Source organism: Rhinolophus ferrumequinum, chromosome 6 (assembly GCF_004115265.2).
Source record: "Rhinolophus ferrumequinum isolate MPI-CBG mRhiFer1 chromosome 6, mRhiFer1_v1.p, whole genome shotgun sequence".
NCBI classification, from domain to species: Eukaryota; Metazoa; Chordata; class Mammalia; order Chiroptera; family Rhinolophidae; genus Rhinolophus; species Rhinolophus ferrumequinum.
Window position 1 is genome coordinate 12,926,230 of NC_046289.1, and position 25,009 is coordinate 12,951,238.

The 25,009-nt window shown below is 36.4% G+C and overlaps 1 protein-coding gene across 9 annotated transcripts in view; it reads left to right on the plus strand.

Moving 5' to 3' along the window:
• Positions 1-25,009, plus strand: part of EML5 (EMAP like 5) — a 155,562-nt gene that overhangs the window by 74,697 nt on the left and 55,856 nt on the right. For all 9 annotated transcript variants that reach the window (XR_004423288.1, XM_033109198.1, XM_033109200.1 and 6 more), the window contains exons 16-21: positions 559-652; positions 1,637-1,737; positions 6,653-6,855; positions 7,476-7,587; positions 9,366-9,493; positions 13,840-13,981. Coding sequence is in view for 8 of the 9 variants with exons in the window: in XM_033109198.1 (XP_032965089.1) it covers positions 559-652; positions 1,637-1,737; positions 6,653-6,855; positions 7,476-7,587; positions 9,366-9,493; positions 13,840-13,981 (780 nt within the window). In the remaining variant the exon portion in view is untranslated. The remainder of the gene's footprint in view (positions 1-558; positions 653-1,636; positions 1,738-6,652; positions 6,856-7,475; positions 7,588-9,365; positions 9,494-13,839; positions 13,982-25,009) is intronic.

Genomic DNA, 25,009 nt, shown 5'->3' on the forward strand with positions numbered 1-25,009 from the left:
ACTTGTCAGCATGACTGACTTAGCTCAATCCTTTGTCTGAAACATTCATTACTTGTTGCTTGGTGATAGTAACAACTGAAATAATTGGCCTTTACTAAAAGCAGTCATATTAATGGCAATATGTAGTTGTAATCTACATATATTTTTCATGTGATTAACTTTTCATGATCACTATGAGTTCTTCTTATATTACAGTAGAGTTCTTATGGTGAACTTAAATGAAGTAAATCTTTTCTTCTTTCTTAGTTTTTCTTTTCCTTCTCATTTTTTAAATCTCTTTTTTCCACTTTTCTAACTTTTCTTCTTTCCCACCATCCCAACCTGGTGGATAAGGTAAATGAAGTCAAAGAAAATGTCAGCAGATATGTTTAGATGCATTGAGAAACGATTCCCCTCCCCTTATATATCCTGGTTCTTTTTAAAGCTGTACACATACCTAACATTTACTATTACTTTATAAAATTTTAAATGTGGTTCTGAAGCGTTAGAATATGTGCCAAATGGTTTTTATCTTCTGAATGTTCATGGTCAGTATGTCTCTCTCATTAATTTTCATAGCGGATGGGAAACGTTTGGCTTCCGTTGGAATAGACGATAGCCACACTATTGTGCTGTGGGACTGGAAGAAAGGAGAGAAACTTTCAATAGCAAGGTAGGGGGGAAAAACTGGATGTCACATTGGCAAAATACTGAAATTATTTTGGACTTAAAATTTAAAAAAATTAAAACAGGTTTTAAATCAAGCAAACATGTAATCTGTTTTTATTGCTACCATCTTTATCACCATTGAATGTGTAGTATAATCATGGTAAAAAGTAAATTATTTCAGGATTCATTTATAAGTTTATCCCTTGTGAGCTCACATTTTAATGTAACTGTAAAATGACATTGGAAATAGCTCTTACCTAAAATCTCCATTTACAGGTAGAGTGAATTCTATGTGATAAGCTATTATATAGCGATTGGAAAGCATGATAAAAATGCTCATATTGTATATTTGAGTGAAAGAAGATACATACACACATATATCACAAAGAAGCTATATATTGTTTATTTTTTATGTTATCATTCTTGTTTTCTAAATTTTCAATAAGCCTGTATTGTTTTTATAATTAAAAATATTAACAATTTATTTGAAGGAGGAAATAGTCAAGTGTCAGAGACTATTTTTTTTAACTTCCTGTTCGTTAAAGTGAGACATTAAGCACTTAACAATACAGATTAATGCTTTTTTTCAGAGTATATAGACAATGCCCGAATAAAATAGAGTGTAAGAGGAACTTCGCGTTTGGAAAGGCTATATTAAACTATAACGGAGTATTATAAAATTTTCTTTAACTCATTTATGCCAGAAATAGCATTCCCTATGCATAGTACTGTAGTCGGTGCCATCCAAAAGAAGTTCAATTTCAGCTGTTCTTATCTTTTAAGACTCTGTTGAGAAGAGCTAATAGTAAATTAAAATAATGACAAAATAATAATAACTATACTGATGCATGATTACATAGCACAAACCTGAGAGACAAGCGGGCCAAGCATTCAGTAATGGGGTAGTTAAGACAGGACATGGATTAGGCAAAAGTTATTACAGGAGACATTTATCTTCAGAGTTAAAATATTTTGGTATTTATTTCAGAGGAAGTAAAGATAAGATTTTTGTTGTAAAGATGAACCCCTACGTGCCTGATAAATTAATTACAGCTGGAATTAAACACATGAAGTTTTGGCGTAGAGCAGGTAAGGAAGTGCTTCTTTTTATTCCTTTGAAATTTAAAAAATTATTACTTTTAAAAGTGATTTAGCTAAATACAATGTGATATCCTAGATTGGATCCTGAAACAGAAAAGAGACATTAGTGGAAAAACAGATGAACTCTGAAAGAAGGCTGGAGTTCAGTTAATAGTAACATATCAAATGTGTTGGTTTCTTAGTTTTGATAAATAGTCTGTAGGAATGTAGAATGTTAACATTAGGGGAAACTGGGTGAGGAGTACTGCATGTGAAATCACTCTGTTATCTCTGCATCTTTTATGAAAACCTAAAATTATTCAAAATACAAAGTTAATTTTTTAAAAAAGTGATTCACAGTTAGTACATTTTAAACAAACATAAGATTTATTTTATCATTTATTGGCTGCGTTGATGTAGTATTCATATTTGCAAAAGGATTGAATTTATGAAATTAATCAAGTGATGTCCAAATGCCTTTTTTCTGTTAAAGACATTTTTAGTCTAAACTAAAAATAAAAAATTTTGCAAAAATTCTTTATATGCTATAAAATGATATAGAAACAGAATGTTATATTACTTCAGTTATTTGTAACTGTAGATTAGTAACTGTGGAAGAAGTTCACATTTGAAAATAAAAATGTTTCTTTTCCAAATAGAATAGTATACTTATAAATTCTAGCAATTTGACATCAATTTGACATCAGTATACTTAAACTTTTCAGATAAAATACATAAATACAGGAAGAAGTGAAACATATATTAGAAAAGAATTAGCTTAGTGCAGACATTTCTCAAGATCAAGTAACTTTCAAATTGTAAACCACATAGGACACAAATCAATTTTCAGACTTGGATTTAATAGTTAATCACAAACTCATCAGATCCTAGTGTATACACATTTACAAAGTAAAGAGAAGTATTTTCACATTTGTAATTTTAATTCCTATACATTTAAACAATTTGAGTATCTTAGTCACTTGGAATTGCAGTTACCAAGCAAGTAATGCTTATTCTTTCTGTGTTGGGAAAAAAAACAAAAAAAACTAAATTTGTTTGAAATAAGAGACTTGAAAAAAATTAATAGCCTTAAAATGAAAAGATTTGCAATTGAATATTTTTTTTCTTAAGTTTGGTCAGACGTATAACAGACCTTAAACTGAACCATGAACAGATAAATGTAAAGACTTTGGTGTGCATTTCAACCTTACTCACTTTTGGGGTTCTGATCCACAGAATTTGCTAGCCAAGTGGGAAATAGTCTGAGTAAGTACTGTCTAACTCTCTAAATGCATAGCTTTATGTAAACTAAGTTAAAGATAACTTAGGCCTGAGGCTGAAAGGGAGCTTCTTACCTCCTATTCCAGATGTGGGCTTTGAGAATTCCAGGTTGGAATTATGGAACTCTGATCCATGACTGGTGGGGGTAGGTAGTCACTAAACATTTTTAGAAGGCAGCTGGTTGGCTCAGTTGGTTAGAGCACGAGCTCTGAACAACAGGGTTGCCAGTTCGATTCCCATATGGGCCAGTGAGCTGCGCCCTCCACAACTAGATTGAAGACAACGAGCTGCCTCTGAGCTTCTGGAGGGGTGGCTGGATGGCTCAGTTGGTTAAAGCATGTGAGCTCTTAACAACAAGGTTGCTGGTTCCTTTCCCGCATGGGATGGTGGGCTGCGCCCCCTGCAACTAAAGATTGAAAACTGCAACTAAAGATTGAAAATGGCCACTGGACTTGGAGCTGAGCTGCGCCCTCTACAACTAGATTGAAGAACAGTGACTTGGAGCTGATGGGCCCTGGAGAAACACACTGTTCCCCAATATTCCCCAATAAAATTTGAAAAAAGAAAAAGTTTTGTGAGTGCAACTATGACATGACCTAGCACAATAGGAACATTTTACGCTGTGTGTATCAGAAAACCCAATTAATTATTATCTAAACCAGGGGTGGCAAGCTTTTTATGTATGTAAATAGCAAGATAGTAAATATTTTAGACTTTTCAGGCCCAGGAACAACATCAAGAATATTATGTAGGTATTTAGAGAACAAGAGAGAAAAGTGCTGCCCTGCCTTATCCGCTTTGTTGTCCCCCAGTTGTCATTAACTGGAGACATTACCTCCAAGATCAACCTGCTGTGGTGAAGGGAACTGGCAGGTTGGGCTGTGTGTGTGGGGGGGGTAGGGACCATAGTCAGCTTTACTCTGCCCCAGTGACACATTGAACCTAGTGTTCCTTCTCCTCCTGGAGAGCCCTACCTTCTCAACATGGGCAGCTGGCAAGAGGCAAGGCAACTCCTGGACTGTGATTCCACTGTTAGGGGCCCAGCAGTTGCCATGAGCAAAGTCCTCAAATTGTAGATGGTGACCAGCTCAGGCCCTGGGCAGCTGCTATCATGTTTCCCCAAAAATAAGACCAGGTCTTATATTAAGCTTTGCTCCAAAAGATGCATTAGGACTTATGTTCAGGGCTTGTCATCCTGAAAAATCATGTTAGGGCTTATTTTCTGGTTAGGTCTTATTTGGGGGGAAACACGGTAGTTGGCAGCCAAAAGTCAGGGAGCAGAGAAGGAAATAGGTATGGCCCCCTACAGCTCACAGTAGGGCACCATACAAAAACAGGTGGTGGCAGGATTTGGCCTCAGCCCATTGCTTGCCGACTCTGCTCTAGATGGATAGTCTGCTTTAGTGAAGGCCAGTCCCCCCACATGTGCACTAGCTCCCTTCTCTCACTTACTCAAGGGCATCACTCCAACTCTTCTTCCCTTTTTCTCCTACATTATCTGTTGCCCTCTCTCCTGACTCCCTTCAGCCTACAAGTGTGCTGTTAATTCTCCATCTTAAATAAATAAACCAAACAAAACCCCTCTTTCAACTCTACCCTCTAGTTGCTAATCAATTTCTCTTCTTAGCTATGTACTAAAATACTCCCAAATAGTTATCTACACTTTCAGTTCGCAATTTATATTTTCCTTCTTTCTCTTGAGAGAAGTCAATCTGGGTTTTGTTTTCCTTCACCACTCCACTTAACTGCCCTTCCAAGTTCACTAGCTCTAGCTGCTAAGAAAAGACAATGTTAAGAAAAGACAATCTTCTGAATACATTTGGAGTAGGACCACTTTTCATCATCTTCCATGCTACCAAGCTGCTCTATGCTGCCTTTATCATTTGCCCAGATGAGTGAAATTGCCTTGTAACTCTTTTCATCCTTGGCACTCTTCAATTTACTCTCAACCCAGAAATCAGAATGAACCTGTTAATAACTTATATGTCAGATCTTGTCATTCTACACCCCCGTGTTTTCCATTTCACGTACAGTAAAAATGAAACCCTTACAGTGGCCTGTAATGCTGCCTTTGACCTCTCTGACCCCATCTCCCATTACTGCCTCCCTTCCTTTTTTTGCTAGTCCATACAGGCCCCCCGGCTGTTCTTGAAGATTCTTGTCATGGTCCTGCATTGGGGTCTTTGCACTTGCTGATCCCTCTGCTTAGAATGTTTTTCTTGCATGATTTCCTCTTACTGCCTCCTTCAGGTCTTCATTCAGATACCACCTTCTCAGGGACCTTTTTTAACCACCCTACTTACGATGGATTCCTCCCATTTCTTATCTCCTTTTTATGCTTACATTTTATCCGTAGCACCTATCAGCATTTAACACTGTACATTTTACTGATTTGTCATATTTATTGAGTGTCTCTCACCAGGAAGGTCCATGAAAGTAGGGAGTTTTGTTGTCATTTGGTTCATAGCTCTACTCCTAGTACCTTGAGTAGAGCCTAGCATATATGTCTTCAATAAATGAATAATGAGGTCAATTGTAAAAATGAGCAGAAGATATCAATAGGTAATGAATGGTCAATAAAATTAGGAAAAGATGATGAAGCTCATTAATTATCAGAGAAATGTAGATCAAAACTACAATAAAATTCAGTTGGTAGTGTGACAGTACCAACTGTTTCTGAAAGGTGGATAACAACAGGAACTCCTCTCACTATTAATGGAATTGTAAATTTAGGTGTCAACTTTGGAGAACAATTTGGTAACAGATGATACCTCTCATCTATCTGCTGTTCCTTCTGCACATAGCCAGCCTGTTCCTAGGTATTCCTAGAAAATCTATTGCATTTGTATAGAAGAGGCCCTTACAAGAATGTTTAAAGCAGCATTGTTTTCAAGAGCAAAAACTTGGAAGCAACTTAAGTGCCTATTCATAGGAAAGTGGACAGAGTGTTGTGTTTATATCATGGAATGCTATATAGTTATGAAAGTGAGTTTTCTAGAGGTATAAATCAACGTGTATAAAGTTCCATAACAAATCGTTAGTGAAAAAAGCAAGTTGCAAAAGAATACATACAGGATGGTATTTATAGGAAATTTTAGAACATGGAAAATAATATGACATATTGCCTAAGAATTTATATAAATAAGTAGGAAAATACATATAAAGGAATGCGTGAGAATAATCAACATCACATTCACAGTAGTAGGGAGTGAAGAAGGGAGATGGAAATGGCATCACATATTTTCAGTAAGTTTATAATGCATATATAGGTGTTTTTGTATTTTTTATACCTTTTATATTCTTAAATAAGGCATTTTATCATTGACAGCATCACAAGAAGGGTGAGTACAGTATAATAAAAATTTTGAAAAACAATCAAAAGTGCTGAGGACTGATTAAAACTTAGTATATTTTGTTTATCCAAAAAGCTGTGGCCTAAAAGCAGCCCTAGGTATAGCTGCCTCAGCCAAGCAAGGTGTGGCCCAAGTCACTAATGGAGAGACCCATATTTTTCTTTTTAACTCTCTTTACTGTTACATGTCTGTCTATTTAACAACAACAACAGTAGAAAAAATTTTTTTACTGCTTTATAATCTTACACATTTTGAAAGTAGTACTTTTGTAATATTTTTTTATAAACCAGGGGGAGGATTGATTGGAAGAAAAGGCTACATAGGCACACTGGGGAAAAGTGACACCATGATGTGTGCAGTGTATGGCTGGACTGAGGAGATGGCCTTTTCTGGAACGTCCACCGGAGACGTGTGTATTTGGAGAGACGTCTTTCTTGTGAAAACAGTCAAAGCTCATGATGGGCCAGTGTTCAGTATGCATGCATTGGAAAAAGTAAGTAACCTAAAGATATTTTAAGTTAAACAGGATTTGATCATAGAGTGTAGAGCCTTTTCACAAGGAAAGAAACACTGCCTTTCAACTTAGCTGAGCCACCCAATAATAATCTGTGAGCTAGTCTTCCTGACCCTTTTCTATTCCTCTTTTCAAACTTCTGAACACAGAGTGAAATAGGTCCGCTTTAAAAAAAAAAGAAAGTTTAACTTAATCACTTATTATGTGTGAAAAATTGTTGAAGTGCTTTATATATTATCACCATATCCTGTAAGGCAGCTACTGTTACTATCTTTTCTTTTTAAAGGATGAAATCATGAAGCCTCCAGAGAATATATGTAACTTGCTGAAAGCAGTAGAGCTGCCTTATGGTTCCAAATTAAAAAACTGTGTTTTTTAAGTCCTGTCCTAAAAGTAGAATGTTTGGTGTCACTGTAAATGTTTTTGCAGATTCCATGTTGATATTTTAAAAACATAACAGACTGTTATACTAATTTCCATTCATTATAAGCTGTGACTTTTGCCTATAAATGTTCTTTCCTCTAGAATTTTTCAATATAAAGATTATTATTTTTAAAAATATTTAGATCTTTATTAATTTGAACCTTTTACTTTTCTAGGGATTTGTAACTGGAGGAAAAGATGGTATAGTAGCTCTTTGGGATGACTCCTTTGAAAGATGTCTCAAGACCTATGCTATAAAAAGAGCTGCTTTGGCCCCAGGATCTAAAGGTGCCTTGAGATTTAACTTACTTTGTAGGAAAAAAGACAAATGACTCATTAACACATGTGGTTACTAAGGTGGAGCATATGGAATATATTTTTCCTTCTTTACTAGACAGGCATCTGAGTTAAATGGGAGAAGCCACTTAAATGAATGCCAGAATCATTGCTGTCCTTTAAAAATTTATTTTCTGTGATACACGTGGTAAAAATATTAACCAAGAACAAGATTATTAATGTGAATTTAAAATTTTTTTAATTTTCCAAAGAAAATTGTGACATGAGCATCACATTTACCATCGACCAGGAGTTTGTTTTCAAACTTGGTGTTTTCTTTCACTTTGGTGTTTTGTTGACCCTGCCTCTCTAGCCTTGGAAGCCCTTCTCCCCTTTACCCTTTCTCTCAGCACGTTAAGGCATTGCCTCACACTCTCTGACCTCCAGTCCCGTCTGTATGCTATTAAAGTAGTCTCCCCTTATCCTCAGTTTCCCTTTCTGTGATTTCAGTTACCTGAGGTCAACCATGGTCCAAAAATATTAAATGGAAAATTTCAGAAATAATTCATTAAGTTTTAAATTGAGTGACATTCTGAGTAGCATGATGAAATCTCTTGCCATTCTGCTCCATCCAGCCTGGGACATGACTCATCCCTTTGTCCAGTATTTCCACTCTGTATATGCTGCTGCCCTTTAGTCACTCAGTTATCAAATTGGCTGTCATGGTATCATAGTGTTTGTGTTCCAGTAACCCTTATTTTACTTAATAATGACCCCAAAGTACAAGAGTAGTGATGCTGGCAATTCAGATATGCCAAAAAAGAAGCCATAAAATTCTTCCTTTAAGTGAAAAGGTGAAAGATCTCAGCTTACTAAGGCATTTTGTAATTCACATCATCACAAGAAGGGGTGTGTACAGTATAAAATATTTTGAGAGACCACATTTATATAACTTTTATTACAGTATATTATAATTATTCTATTTTATTAGCTATTGTTAATCTCTTAACTGCGTAATTTATAAATTGAACTTTATCGTAGGTATGTATGTATAGGAAAAAATGTAGTGTGTACACACGCACACACACACACACACACAGAGGGTTCAGTATTATCTATGGTTTCACACATCCACTGGGGATCTTGGAACACATCTTCTTGTGGGCACTACTGTGCTTTTGCCTAGAATTTGCCCTTTCTTCTGCCTCTTTCCCCTCCAATAGCCTGACCATATATTCATTTTTTAAATCTCAAACATTATTTCTTCTAGGATGATTCCTTCCACTCCCATTCTCTTTCCAAAAAAAGGTTAAATTCCCTTACTTTATGCTTCCTTTTCAATACGCTTCTCATACTATATCTGCTTTCCTCATTATATACTCTGTGAGGGCAGGAGCTGGTTCTATCATGTTTACCAATGTATTTCTGAAGCCTGCCTAGGATGCAGAAGACATAAATGAATTAGTCTGAAATTGAGTTGAATTAAAGTTACTAACCAGGAAATGGTACATGCTCTTAGAGTGTCAGGAGGTGGATAGGAGGTACAAATATAAGAGGAAAAGAAACAGTTGTTAGAACGGTAGTAGAGCACCTGGGATAATATAGAATCATAGAATTGTAGTATATGGGTGGTAAATATTTTTGAGATGAGTAAATTGAAGGGAGGAAATGCAGTGCTTTTATTAGAATACAGGAGAAATCAAACTTGTGATTTTCATTGGCTTCATTTATGTATATGCATCCTTATAGTAACTTCATACCTAGAAGAACATCTCCATTTAACATTTCAGGTCTTCTCTTGGAAGATAACCCATCTATACGTGCCATATCATTAGGACATGGTCATATTTTAGTTGGCACAAAGAATGGTGAAATATTAGAAGTGGATAAAAGTGGCCCAATAACACTTCTGGTACAGGTAATTTTAAATGTTAATATGCTTTTTTCTTTCTTTTGTATATAATTGATTCAATACATAAGAGCCAAAAATTGATAGGGGTGAAAAATAATACAACTTAATTAGGGAAACATTTGTTAATGTTACTATATACCAAAAAAATTTAAATTTAATTATAGCTAAAGAGTAGCTCTGAGTAAATAAATGTGCATGTTAGCATGTGAAATAATTTCCAATATTTTAAGTAATTTCTTATTGCAAAACTTTTAATGGAAAGAAAAAATGGTTATAATTAACCCAATACATTTATTTCATATTTAATTTTATTTCTTTGAAATATGTTTGTTGAACCTAAGGCAGTTGTTTTTCTGTGAAAATCTTCAGTTCATTCTGTCTCAAGTTTCTAACTTAGAAAAATAAAAAACGAATACTAAAATTTGTTGCTGAAAGATTCAGTGAAAATATGTTAATAATAAAACAGAAATCCTGAAATACAATAATTTGTGTGGTAGAAATATAAAATGAAACAGCAAGATTAGCTGATACTTAACATTTCCAACAGAAATGCTGTATTAATTTTTTAAATGTACATTTTCTGTGTGTATTATTATTTTATTTATTTATTTTTTTTGAAAAGTAGAGAAGGGAATAAATCGATAGTATAAAACACAACAAGTGAGGTAGGATCTACCCTAATGAAAAATTGTCCACATGCAACTCTATATAGTAACACCAATTTTGGGCTTGCTTTTGACCCTGAAACAGAATTATGTTCTTTCTTAATACAGACTTATTTCTTCTCCAAGCCCCACTTCACTCCTGTTAAGATACCAAAGAGCATACATAGATGAGAACATTGCTCATACTTTAATGTTAATATCCTGATGTACCCAGGAGAGTTTTTAAGGAAATAAAACATTTTATATTAAATTAACTATCAAACTTTCATGTCTGATTCTTTAATTTCAGTCACATACTTTTCCATTGAAGTAAAAAGATGATGGAGTCATGGTGTTTAAATTAACATGTTTATGATCTCTTAGAAGATATTAACACAATACACTTTTACAGATGAATCCATAGATGGAACTGTTAAAAAACACAATTTCATAATTGTAAGATTTTTAGAAGTCATAAATGACATCCTAATATTTTTTATATTTATTATAGAGTTTAAGGTTTTGAATCAACTGTCTTCTAAACATCAGGAAAAGATAAGGATACCAATTCTCAGCATTATTGTCCAACACTGTGTTGAGGTCTTAGCCAATTTAATTAAATGAAACAGTAAGAGCTGTAAGTGTTAGCAGAAATGGACAACACTGTCAGTATTTGCAGATATTATAACCCTATATCTTGACTATTAAAGAGAATAAACTGAAAATTTATTAGAACTAATTAAGGAGTCCTCTAAAATGAGTAGATACAAAATCAACGTATAAAAATCAATTGCATTTCTATATATTAGCAATAACAAGTTAGAAAATGGTACTCATAAAGAAAACTATACAACTATACAATAGCCAGGGATAAATGTAGGTAAAAATATGCAAGACCTGTGTTAAGACAACTGTAAAATTTTAGTTTCAGACATAAAAAAATAAATTATAAATTCAATATGATCATAATCCAAATTATGGTATTTTTTCACAAATGCTGGAAAGGATTTTTAAAAATCATGTAGAAGAGAAAAATATTTTTAAATAGTCAAGAAATTTTTGAGAAACTCTTCATGCTAGAAGTACAGATAATATAAAACTATAATAATTGAAAGTGAGAATGTATGTACACTATATATATGATATATATTAGCTATATGATGTATATTAGATATATGTATATGTATGTGTATGTATATATATATATATATATTTTTTTTTAAATATGTACAACAATGTAGCAGTGGAATTCTGTGGATCAAGTAGTACCTGTTAATATTGAGTCTTCTAATTCATGAACATGGGATCTCTCCATTTATTTAGATCTTTAACTTTTTCAACAATGTTTTATAATTTTCAGTGAACAAGTGTCAGTTATTTTGTTAAAATAACTGGCCTTTTTTATTAGTTCTAATAGTTTTTAGTGGATTTTTTAGGATTTTCTATATACATGATTGTGTCATCTGCAAATAGAGATAGTTTTACTTCTTCCTTTTTAATCTGGATGCCTATTTCTTTTTCTTGCCTAATTATTCTGGCTTGACCCTCCAGTACAATACATCCTTGTCTTGCTCCTAATTTTAGGGAGGAAGCATCCAGTCTTTCACTATTAAGTACAATGTGAACTGTGGATTTTTCATAGATGCCTTTTATAAGGTTGACAAACTTTTCTTTTATTCCTAGTTTTTTGCATGTTTTTATCAAAACATTTGTCAAATGTGTTTTCTCTATTGAGATGATCATGTTTTTTGTTGTTGTTTTGTTTTTTTGATATGGTGTATTACATTAATTGGTTTTCGGATTTTAAACTAACCTTGCATTCCTGGGATGAATTCGATTTGGTTGTATAATTCTATAATGGAATCAGTTTGCCAGTATGTTGTTGAGGATTTTAGCATCCATATTTATAAAGGATATTGGTATATAGTTTTCTTGTGATGTCTGTCTGGTATTGGTGTAAGGGTAATATTGGCTTTATCAGATGATTTGGGAAGTATTCTCACCTGTTTAATGGCCTCCAGACCACAACCAGCTATTAAAGTGCTATTGTTTTCAGCATTTCCCTGGAGCATAAACTGTTCCACAGACTAAATCAATTAAATTCAGGTTCCTTAAAAGGAATAGTGCCCTATGTTAGTGTTTGAGATTTGTTTTGATTTTTTTTAAGCAGTCTCCTGCCAGTTATCTCTGAGATTTCTGTTTTCTTGGACAAACTAGCTCACCTTCAGTTTAGTCTGTGTGTCCATTGAGTCTACCAGTCACCTCCCAATTACCTTTCATTACAACCTCCATTATTTTGGGGAGCACCTTTAGGCTGGAACTTTTCCACATTGTGCAATAAATGAAGTTAGTTCCTTTGAGAAGAGATTAGGAGCTGTTTTTATTGCTTGCTTCTCCCTCTAGGTTAAATCTCATGCAAGGATCTGGAGTTGAGGGTGAGGACAATGGAATGCTTCTTTCTGAGTGTACCTTCCTTTAGAAACTGAGTGCTTGGTGTGGGAGAGGGAGCAGTAGCTTCAGGTCTTATTGGGTTGACACTGAGGCCCAGTATTCTCAGTGACACCACAGCCAAGGTAGAGCCTCCATTTCAGAATGAGGGGGCAGAAGAAGGGAGCACCCACCTCTCAGCAGCACCTACCATTAATTCTGCCTCCATAGCAGATAGTTGGGTGCAGGATTCGAAATGCTGACAGCTGCCTCTTTCTGAGAAGATAGCCCTCCAACTAAAGCTGGTAGTGGAGGAGACACCTGTGTTCTTGGTTCCATCAGTTTGGGGTGGAGTTTCCACATCAGTGAGTTAGGAAGAGGGAGGAAAGGAGTGAGTCTCAGTTCTAAAACTACAAACTCTCACTGTTCTTAAATAATTTAGAGGGGTGGCTGGTTGGCTCACTTGGTTAGAGCGTGAGCTCTGAACAACAGGGTTGCCGGTTCAATTCCCACATGGGCCAGTGAGTAGCGCTCTCCACAACTAGATTGAAGAAAATGAGCTGCTGCTGAGCTTCTGGAGGGGCGGCCGGGTGGCTCAGTTGGTTAGAGCGTGAGCTCTCAACAAGAAGGTTGCCAGTTCAATTCCCGCGTGGGATTATGGGCTGTGCCCTTGCAACTAAAGATTGAAAACGGCAACTAGACTTGGAGTTGAGATGTGCCCTCCACAACTAGATTGAAGGACAATGACTTGGAGCTGATGGGATCTGGAGAAATACACGGTTCCCCAATATTCCCCAATTAAAAAAAAAAAAAGAGGTCGATTAAAAATAAAAAAAGAATTTAGATTTTCGCGAGTAAACGTTTCTTCACTTGTTTCCCCTTGGAACCATTTCCAGAGATTTTAAGTGGTTTTGTTTTTCGTTTTAAATAATTTTCACCACTTTTACTGGTGAGCAGGTCTGTGGAGCTCCTTACTCTGTCATACAGGAAGTCCCTTCTGTATGGTGGTTATTAACATTCCAGGGCAGCCAATTCCTATTCTCTCTAGCCAGTGAATGTTTTAGAATTTTAAGCTAATTTTTTAAGTAGTAGTTTGAATATATTGTACCTGTAGAGATAAAGTTGTGACAAAGCTGTTTTAAGATGTATTCCAAAGATAAAAACTTTTAGGACTTATTCATTATCCTATCATTATCATATATTGTCAAATGTTGTCTTTAGTTTTCTTCTAAATACACCTAGTTTTAGGTTGAATTGATCTTAACTATGTTTTCTTTATAGGGACACATGGAAGGAGAGGTGTGGGGTTTGGCTACACATCCTTATCTGCCCATCTGTGCTACTGTAAGTGATGATAAAACCTTAAGAATATGGGATCTCTCGCCTAGTCATTGTATGTTGGCTGTCCGGAAGCTGAAAAAGGGTAAGGGGCTCTCAGATTTGACCATAGATTAAGTTGTCACAATTTGCTAACCCTCACAAATATAAGAAAGCAATAGTCAGTATATAAAAAAGACTTGAAATACTTATTGTATGTCCACTTGCTCATGATGCTGTATAAAGAATATTATACGCAGTCTTTGCTTTATGGGACCTCTTATGATCATGCCTATTCTGAGCCAGTTTTCAATATCACGTTGGAAGAAAGAATATAGGAAGAAAAAAGAAGCTAAGTTTTCTGTCCTTAATGACTATGGAATATGTGTAATTCGGAATTGGAAACTAAGAAAGAAGGCCTTAACTTAAAAAGGGATAGCAGGGTTGAGAGGAGGATATTTTAGGGTGAAACAGAACTGAGCATATTTGTAGGAAGCGGATGAGTTTGGCCTATCAGGGTAGAGAGACAGAGGATTCAGTTGTTGGAACAAGGCTGTCATTATTATCCAGGGGCAGATGAGGATATACAGATAGCTTCAGATTTCTTAGTAAAGTGGTAGGGAATGTTACTGTATAGCATGGGGGTATTGTAGAGGAGTTCCGGTTGAAAAAGGTAGGAATTATGACTGGAAGAAATGTGAGAATCAGCAGATGAAGGAAAGGATTGTCTAGCCATGATAAGGGCCAAGTTGAAATGATATAACATGTAACATGAATTTGTAATTTAGCCATTTAATTTACTGTTACTTCCTTCTACTCTTACTAACTTAAAAGTTATAGAGTCTATTCTCTTCTAGGGTTACTGTTAAATATTTATGTATACTTAAATAAAATCTCTAGTCAGTGCTTACTTAGGTTTTGTTACCTATGCTTATACATTGCTTTGTTCACTTTTTCTTCTTGTATCTCAGAATATTTTCTTATATCATTTTCTTTCTTCCTAAAATATAGTCTTAGAGTTTCTTTAATAAAGATTGGTTGGAAATTCCCTGTTTCCCTTGTCTGAACCAGTGGCATACCAAGAACAGGGTGGTGGGAGTGGTCTCTTCTGGCAGCAGAAATATTTTATCAGAGACATTACATTTCTTAAAAAGCAAACTTTTAAAAATTCAGTTTTAAAAGTATTGTTTTAAATTCTCAATAGGTCTAATATATAGTGATGGAAAGAGAACTGACTCTGGATGGTGAACACACAATGTGAGATATAGATAATGTATTACAGAATTGTACACCTGAAATGGATGTAATTTTACTAACAGTTGTCACCCCAATAAACTTTAATTAAAAAAAAATTCTCAATAAGCAGTGTATTGCTACTCGGGATGAACTGTTACGACTGCCCTGCCCTTGGTATGCTACTAGTTCTGAACATGTTTTGATTTTTGACTTCAATTATTGAATGCTAATTTAACTGCTTCTGGAGTTACTGATTGAGAGTTATTATTCCTCTAGTTTTTACTGTCTTCTTTTACTTTGTCCTACAGTTCTGTAGTTTAATAAAATCGTGTACATATGTGATTTATTTTAATTTATTCTGATTACGGTTTGTTGTGCTTCCTGAATCTATGGATTTATGTCTTGAATCAGTCCTGAAAAACTGTCTGCCACAATTGTTGGTTCCTTCTAGGATTAGATTTTTGTATTAGGTTGTAGAGAAAAGTCATGATTCTGTATTATTTATTTATTTATTAAATTTATTGGGGTGACATTGGTTAGTGAAATTATATAGGTTTCAAGTGTACATTTCTACAATATATCATCTATATCTTGCATTGTATGTTCGCCACCCAGAGTGAGTTCTCCTTCTATCACTATATATTTGATCCCATTTTCCCTCTTCTACCACCCCCTCCCCCATTACTCTCTGGTAAGCACTAAACTGTTTAAATATTCTTCTATAATCACTTTTATTTTTATTTCTGTCATCATTGATTCAAGAGGAAAACAGGTGGATTTTCATAACTTTGAAAAGATATGTATGGTTTTATACTGGTTGAGTTACTTATAACAAAAATTTACTCAAGTCATAATGGTTTAAATAATGTAAAACACAGGTATCTCTTTCAAACATTCAGTAAGCAAATACTATTTTCTTCAACAAATAAATATACAAGAATTAAGATCCTGGGACTTAACATTTTATAACAATAAGTCCTTATATTATAGTTAATATAGACTGTCTTATGAGAATTTTGCCAAACAGATAATTCAATTTTATGGTAACTTGTTACAGAATAACCAGAAATATGGATATGCAACACGAATAATGTCTATATTCTTGATGTCTGTAAAGTAAATATTTTCTAAATATTTGCCAGCCTTTTATACTTCTCTATGTAATGATATAGTGGAAAGTTCCTTTAGAAACTTGCATCCTCTTAACAAATTTTAGCTGTTAATTATAATCAAACTTGAATTTTTAATAGACTTTTTATTCTTTTAATTCTATACTATTATGTCTTGGCTCGTTTTACATTTTGTGTCTGTCTGCGTAGCATTCTGGAAAATTTCTTAAGATCTTCATTCTAGCTCTTAATTCTCTTTATAGCAATTCTTTCACATCTGCTGTTTAACCTATCCATTAGGTGTTTAATTTTGATAATTGTCATTTTTAGGAATTCTATTTGTTTTCATATTTGCCTTAGATTTTTATAATATGTTATTCCTTGCTTATGTTTTAGATTTCTTCTTTTATATCTTTAGTCTTAAATATACTTATCAGATAAAAAATATAAAAATCTAGTTATTTGTCAAATAACTCCTTGTAGATGTCAAATAACTAGATGCTGTGTTTTTCTTTCTGCTGTTTTGAGGATATTTTCCTGCTGACTCCCTCCTGGCGATCCATTTTCTTATGTGCTTGAAAATTTGGATTATAAATTCATGTTTGTTGGGCTTTCTTTACCTGTGTGAATCCTCTGAGGGCTGAATGAAAGGTGTGTTCTTCCAGAGATTTTGTGTTTCCTTCTGCTAGATGCCTGGGGTGCTACCATCCAGAACTATTAAAAATTAATTTCTTTAACAGGGATTGCATAGATCATGTAAATAGTATAACTTCAAATCTAAGATCTGCGTAAACTGTCCTATGTATGTGAATTCTCAGGTCTGATTTTCCCCCTCCATCTAGAACCCAGGCCAGGATACAAAAGTCTGTTTCCTGATGTGTTTCTTTACTGCCAGGCACATTTTTTAAAAAGTCTATTCTTCCCTTTAGATGTGGTTGTAATACTGAAACAAAATGACAATACAGATACTTGGAAGGATTTTTGCAAAAAAAATTTTTGCATGTAATTAAATATCTGTATTTTAGGTATTTACAAATCAAAAGAAAAGTTAAAAAGTTAAAATCAGTGAAATTAAATAGTATATTTAAATATAAAATTTGTAAACCTAAATAATCAAGTTAAAAGGATGAAATTATAAAAATGTAACTACACATTATTTTAATTATTACTAAATGTTTTAAAAAATAAATTCTTCATAAGATGAAGAAAGTTTCAGCAAGCAGTATTAAAAAGCAAAGTTCATTAATGGTATTATCATTGAGTTGCAAAAGTAATTAATTTTGTGCAATTTTCCCAGATGTCCAATTTTGTGCTATTAATTTTGTGCAATTTTCTCTGACTATCCTATATGGTAGTCTGAGTAAGGTGAAAAGATAAATATAATCCAGTTTTAAATTTTGTGACTCTTTTCATCATCATATAATACTATCTCATATTTGATAGCTTTGAGGACATCTTTTTCAATAACATTTATTTTGGTAGGGCCCTTTTATTGTTAACAAGCTATAATGTCTGTTTCAAAGAAAGCATTTTGAGTTCTCATTGTCTTTAGATTTGTGATTTATACAGGGAAATTCTATTTCATTATTATATCTGACGTGGGTTGAATTGTATCCCCCAAAAAAGATATGTGGAAGTCCTAATTCCCGGTACCTGTGAATGAGACCGTATTTGGGAATAGGGACTTTGCAGATGTAATCAGGTTAAGATGAAGTCATACTGGATTAAGATGGGCTCTAACTCCAGTGACTGGTGTCCTTATATGAAGGCTATATGAAGATACAGGTACACAGACACACAGGGAGGATGCAGTGTGACGACAGGCAGACTGAGGGGGAGCGCCAATGATTGCTGGCAACTAGGAAGAGGCCAGAGAGGATTCTTTCCTTGAACTTTCCGAGGGAGCATGGCCCTCCCAACATCTTGCCTTTGGGCCTGTAGCCTCTAGAACTGTGAGAGAATAGACTTCTATTGTCTTAAGCCACCCAGTTTGTGGTACTAGTTTCTCATGGCAGGCCTAGGAAAACAATACATGCCATTTGTGCAAAAGTCTTTGAACTAGAGTAAGAATTATTCTCAGCTGAAGCTTTGCTTAGTTGACTTATTTCTATAAAACTTGAGAGAAGGAAGAAAATAAAGAAGCAAACTTTATATAACCCATGTTGAACTGAAAAATTAATGCAGTATATAACTCTGGATGCCTCAAAATGCTAATGATTCATATATAAGATTATTTTTAAATTTGGAAATAATGGTATTACATCTTTGCTACTGGTATTTTGGAACTTAAAATTAACATAGAACTTGAGAACAGTATTGTATTAATACAATGAATGTGTAGCCCCCGAAGAATTCCAGTTTTATTTAGGAAGCCCATGTGCAATACTAGTTTCCTTTGCCCTCATGGTAGATGTGGCTTTATTTTATTACTCTAGTTTTCTGCCTCCTTTTAATTTTTGATCCCTGGGGAGTTTTTCTTAATTTTTAATGAGCTCATCTATGCACTTAAAAGAAAAGGATTCTTTGCTTAAACTGAACTTTTCCACCTGCTCTGCTCTGCACCCAACCTGCTGACAAGGGTTGAGTAAAATGTGCATTCTGTTTTTCTGCTCTCCATTGTAGCAGAACTCCTCAAAATTCAGTAGTTAATACTTCTCTGTGTTTTCACATGGCAGTTGCTTCACAAACCACTCCACTTAGGCTTTTATCTCTATTGGTCGTTGAACCTGCTGCCAGTCTCTTGGTCAGCAGTATGTTCTCACCTTAATCACCTCACGGTATTTTTTGACACAACTGATCATTCCTTCTTTTCTGAAATACTTTCCTCACTTGGCTCTGGAAGCCAAGCATTTCTTTCTTGTTTTCCCCCCTCTACTGCCTTTTATTCCCTCTGTTTCCTCTGCTGGCTCTGCCTCTTCTTCCTGCCCTCTGCATATAGGAATGTTTCAGGGTTCTCTCCCTGGCCTTCCGTTTTCCTCATGTACACTCACACTTCAGGTGATTATATCAGTCACTGTGCAATCATAAGACAGAGATCACACTAGTCATTTGAACAGAGATAATTTAATAATAGGAACTGTTAAGTACTAAAAGCTATAGAAGTAGCCCCAATAGAAAGCACATACTAGCCCTAGTTAGCTGAGGGAGAGTGAACAAAGAAAACTTAATGGAGATTTAGACCTAGTTTGGGAAGGGTGTGCCTGCCCTCCAAACACTCAGTGTGTCAGTGGTGAAGAAGCTGGCCGTGGCTGCAGGCCTCAGTGGAACAGTGAGTGAGAGTGGTCACTGGGTGAAGGAAAAGCTTGCCAGAGCGGAATGGCGGGACCACTGCTTGGAGAAACATTTAACCCAGGCCAAAGGCTGTTGAACTGTGAGAGCTATGCTGTCTGGGCAGAACATCTTGCTAGAGGCTGCAAATCACAACAGAACTATTAGGGCCATTACTCTAGGGACATTACTGCTGGGGAAACTTGCTAGAGGACTCAGTGTGGCTGACGCTGTGGGGAATGCAGTCAGACCCCTTGCATGCCAGGGCCTTGGCCCTGTAGGTAAAATCAAACACGGGAAGAAAAGGAGAGTCCCTTTCTCCTGCTTTGGACTTGCAGTGTCTCTCTAGCACCCTCAACTGGCAAAGCTTAGTATCAGTCAGTTGGTAAAAGAAAAGTCTACAAGGCTCAAAGAACAATGAATTTGGAACTGAAAGGCAATAAATTAATAACTGGCACAAACTACTTCTATGCTTAATCAGCATCTATGTGCATCTTTATACACGCATTTGAAGTTCAGTACAGCCACAGAACTAACCTTATGTTTATGTTGTACCAAAAATTTCTACTGAACAAGATGTATAATAGTTACCCTTAACAAGTGAAGAGTTCTCACCTTCTCCCCAAAGACACGCAGTCCTAACAGTCTCCATTGATGACGTATCCATTGATGACTATATTACTTACTCTCAAATTCAGTCACACGGTATTACTGAACATTCTGTTACCGTAAGACTAAATTCTAAAGTTAACCTCCAAGAAATTTGAATAAAATATTGAGAAAAAGAGAGAGAAGTAAATAGGGTGCCAAAAAATGTATACACCGTTTAAGAAAGGAAAAAACTGTTTAAAATTGTAATACTTAATATGTATCGATAACAAAAGTCATGTGTATACATTTTTTTGGCACCCCTACTAGTTTATATACGTACACATAACAAGCATTTATGTGTAATCCCTGTTTCTGTAACTTCCTTTTTCTACTACCCATTCCATATTTTCTCTGCTCTTAGTCAGAACCTTAGGTGATTGGAGTTACTTAACTGATAGGGTAACCCAGACCTTCAATACTGAATGATGTTAAATCTCAGTATCTCTGCCTGTTTGTTGTTTTTTCCTTGTATTGCTGTTGTTTCCATTAAGCTTTACCACTGGCCACGGAAGGAAGAGACATCCCAGTGAATCTCCTGAAATCCAGATATAGTCTTCTCTGCCCTGATTTTGTAGCAGTAACTTAAGTTTCCCCTTTGTAATGAGGATCAATCACTCCAGCCAGAAGAGCAACAATCCCTTTCTTTGCCTGTTGGTTCAGTGGCATAAAGTGCCCAAAATGGCCAGGTGGCAATCTCATCTTCCAATTTACTGGGAACCTTGTGTCCCCTGGTGAAAGCATTCTCCCTGCTCTTGGGAGCTAAGACAAAATCAACAAAGCTCAGAGTTGCCAGGATGCAAAACAAAATTGTGCAAGTTGGTAATTAGACATAATAGTGAGAAGAGCCACTCCTACCCCGACCTGTTGATTTCCAGACCCATGTATTCTGGCTACTAGGTAGACAGCACCATATATAATAGTCTGTGATTTGAAGCATATACAGCATCCTGTCAGACAAAAACCTCAGTTTTTAAGGGTGTTGTTTCCCAAATGGTGCCATAAATCAGTTTTTAGTAAGCCATTACACTGTCTCTTAGCAGCTTTCTCTCAGTTAAGGAGTATGTGATAAAAGCAGTTAATTCCATGGGCCTGAGCCTAATGCTGCACATTCTTTCCTATGAAATGAGTTCCTTGACCAGAAGAATGGAATTTGGTAATGGTGGATAAGGCATCTGTATCTCCATGGATGGTGGTGCTAGCAGAAGCATATGGGCAGGGCAGGAAAATCCAGAAATCGCGTTTATTTCAGAGGGGGATAAATCTTTGCCCCCTCCATAATGGAAGAAGTCTAATGTAATCAACATGCACCAGGTGTTTGGCAGGTCTCCCTGGGAAGGGTGCCATACCAGAAGTTTAGCTGGTCTCTACTGTTATCAGATTAGAAACTCAGTAGTAGTGGTAGCAAGATCAGCCTTGGTAAGAAGTCCATGCTTTTGAACCCGAGCATAGACTATTCTTGCTGCCCCGTACCCACTGAGCTAGCTGGCCAGGAAAAGAGGCTGCCCGATCCCCATAAGGCGTATCATTCTGTCCATCTCATTCCTGAGAGCCTCCTCTGCAGAGGGTCCCTCTGGAGAGCATTCTCCAGGACGCAGAAATCTTCACAGCCTATGTATACCCTTTCTGAGAATTTCATCTACACATCGATTTTCCAGATTTCCTTGTCTCTAATCTTTCTTTTAGTCCTTAACTGTTCATCCAAATAGTTAATAATTGCTGATGCATCTAAATCTGTCCATCTGGTCGTTTCTCACTACAGAAATGGAAAACCAAATGTACTGTTTGAAGAGCTGCCCACTGGGAAGTTTTACCTTTACTGCTGTCCTTCAGGGTCACCCCTGAGTGGCGCTGTAATGCTTTCAGGTGGGTAGGTGCCAACATACCGTATGAAAACATCTGTAAGTCTGGCTCAGACTTTTTCTTTTCTCAGCTGATCATAAGGAACCACCCGTGAGGTCATAAGTATAGCTTGAGAGAAGAGGCATTGCAGAGGAAATTGTAGGATTCTGAGCCACCTGTTCACGCAAATTGCTTGTAACTTCCAGACCTGCCAGGCCTGGTCTTCATATATGCTGTTTCTACTTGATAGATTGCTGTTGTGCACACTCAGTCTATGGTTGGCTTGGTCACATAACTTTCAGTTCATGACAGGAAGCTCAGGACACATCATTTGATATCCCATAGTTAGGCATTTACTCTCTAACAAGACCTAGTAGCAAATCAGAAGCTGCTTCTTAAAAGGAAAAGAGTAATCTGTAAAAGAAGGCATGGATTTTTCCCCAAATCCAAGAGCTCTGCAGCATGATTCTCCTTTGACAGCTTTTCAGAGGCTCCATACAACATCCCTATTTACCACAGACACTTTGGGTATAATTGGATCTGCTGGGTCATAAGGCCCAAGTAGAAAATGAGCTTGCCTTCTCTTGTTCTGGTCCTCACTGGAAGCTGGAAGCCTTATAAGTGACTTGATAGATGGGTGGAAGCTGCTTATTCGGATGTGGTGTATGTTGCTTCCAAAAAGGGATACCAAGCACTTTCCTCATTTTGTTTGTGTCTTTCACCTTGGAGGGAATGTCTTGACATACTCCAGATCATTGGATCCCCAGAAACATCACTGAGGTGGCAGGTCCCTGAATTTTTGTGGGAATTATCTGCCACTCTCTTGATTCAGTTATGTTTTACTAAGGCATCTAAAGTACTTGTTGCTTCCTGCTCCCCAGATTCATTCAACATAATGTCATCAATGTAGTGGACCATTGAGATGTTTTGTGGAATGTCAACACGATCAGGATCTCTGTGGACTATATTATGGCAAAGAACAGGAGAGTTGAAATAGCCTGAGGCAAGGCTTTGAAGGTGTACACAGATACAAGCCAGGTAAAAGCAAACTGGTGGTCCTTACAAGTTGGTATGGAGAAGAAAGCATTAACCAGGGCAATGGCTGCATGCAAAATGCTAAGGGCTGTGTTAATTTGTTCTAGTAAAGATCTGGAAGAGTAGCTTCAAATAGCGTCACTACCTGATTAAATTTATTATCCATAGTTATTATCTAAAATCCATCTGATTTCAACATAGACCAAACAGACAAGTTGTAATGATCATGTGATATGTATTCTCGCGCTTCTGTAAGTTGTAGGTATTGTCACTTACTTTTGCAATTCTCAGACGTGGGGTTTTGCTTCCGGTTTGTCTTGGTAGAGAGGAATTTCCAGGATTTTCACTTAGTTCTTCCTGTCATAATGACTCTTACCCGGTGGATCACAGAGCCAGTATAGAGGATTCTACCAATTGCCAATTACAGCTATTCAAATTCAGGAATTGGGTGGGGTCCATGCTATGGATCCTTGCTCAATGGGACCTTGTCTTCCCTTTAATTAAGGGGCTCTGAGTATACCAATTGGCTTAGGTCTAAAAACTGGTTGAGAATCTGTGACTCTCCACTGTTGTGATTTTAAGTCAGTTTTTTTAGCCACCTATTGTGTGGAGATTTTTCCGTTACATAGATCAAACACTGATCTGGTAGCCTACTCATCTGTTCCATTCCTGGGGACACCATGATTAATTGGCCTGTGGGAGAGATCCCCACAGGCCACAACATTCTGATTGTCACTGTATCCCTGCTGCCCTTTTTGGTAAAAAGAATCTATCTCGTCCTTGGTGGTTAAGTGATGCTTCTTGGCCTCTGCTTCTCCAGGATTATTCCTGTTGAATCAGGGAGCCCTTGTTAATGGCAACACCTCCCATTCCTGACCTACAATCACACAGCTTTTCTAGGCTGCAGACGCTGCCCTTAATGTATTTCTCAGTGCCTTCGTGAAGGGACTGTTGTCTAGACATTTTTAGGGGATGTAGGTGAGTATGCAGGTTGCATATTAAAAATCTCCTTTAACATTTTTACCTCCCTAAGCTTTTGAATTCCTTCCTGTAAATCAGGTGCCCATGGATCAAATCCAGCCCACTAACTGATTTTGTAAATAAAGTTTTATTGGAGTACAGTCATGCCCATTCATTTATGTATTGTCTAGGTCTGCTTTTGTACTATAGTAGCAGAGTTGAGTAGTTGTGACAGAGACCACATGGCCCACAAAGCTGATAGTATTTCCTGCCTGGTCCTTTAAGAAAAAGTTTGCCAGCCTTAGAGCATGCTGAGATGTGATCCAAGTTCTTCCTGGGAACTAGTGGTTCTTCAGAAGGTTAAGCATCCTCTTGCCAAGGCATCTGCCCCACAATGTCAGTCTTCTCAGAAACAGGAGAAGAAGCCTGTTTGCCCTGGTCAGTGAGACTCAGAATAGCAAAGAAGTTCGAGATTCTCCGTTTTGTCTGAGTCCAACCATATCTTCCCATTCCAAGTTTCCAAGTTCCCTTCCTTCCCAATCAATGCCCTAACTTTCACATAAGAAACTTGGTGAGACTGTGAATTCAACTGACATTGTAAATTTGAAACTGACACAAGTTAAATTGTGTGTTTAGTTTTCAGCAATAACAGCCCTGTCAGATTCTTTTAGGTTTGCCATGGAAGCTCTCCCTACTCAGACCATGACTCACGCTGAGTGGTTAAGGACAAGCTGATTACTTCTTCCTGTGGGTGCTCCGTGCACGCCGCAGCACAACAGTCTCTGTAGTTGTGCTCTCTAAATCAACAATCTCTCTAAAATCACATTTGATTATTAACTTTGATTATTAACATTACTTTTGTAATGGTCAAAAGACAACAGCCTCTTGGACTCCCAGGGCACTTACTCAGTGGATATGTCATCATAACCAACTGCAGGCCATAACTTGATTGTTGTGCCAATGCATGCTGTGTGTTACTAGCATCCCACTTCCATTGGCAAGGACTTAGCACTGAGCTCAAGCCCTGAAACATAACT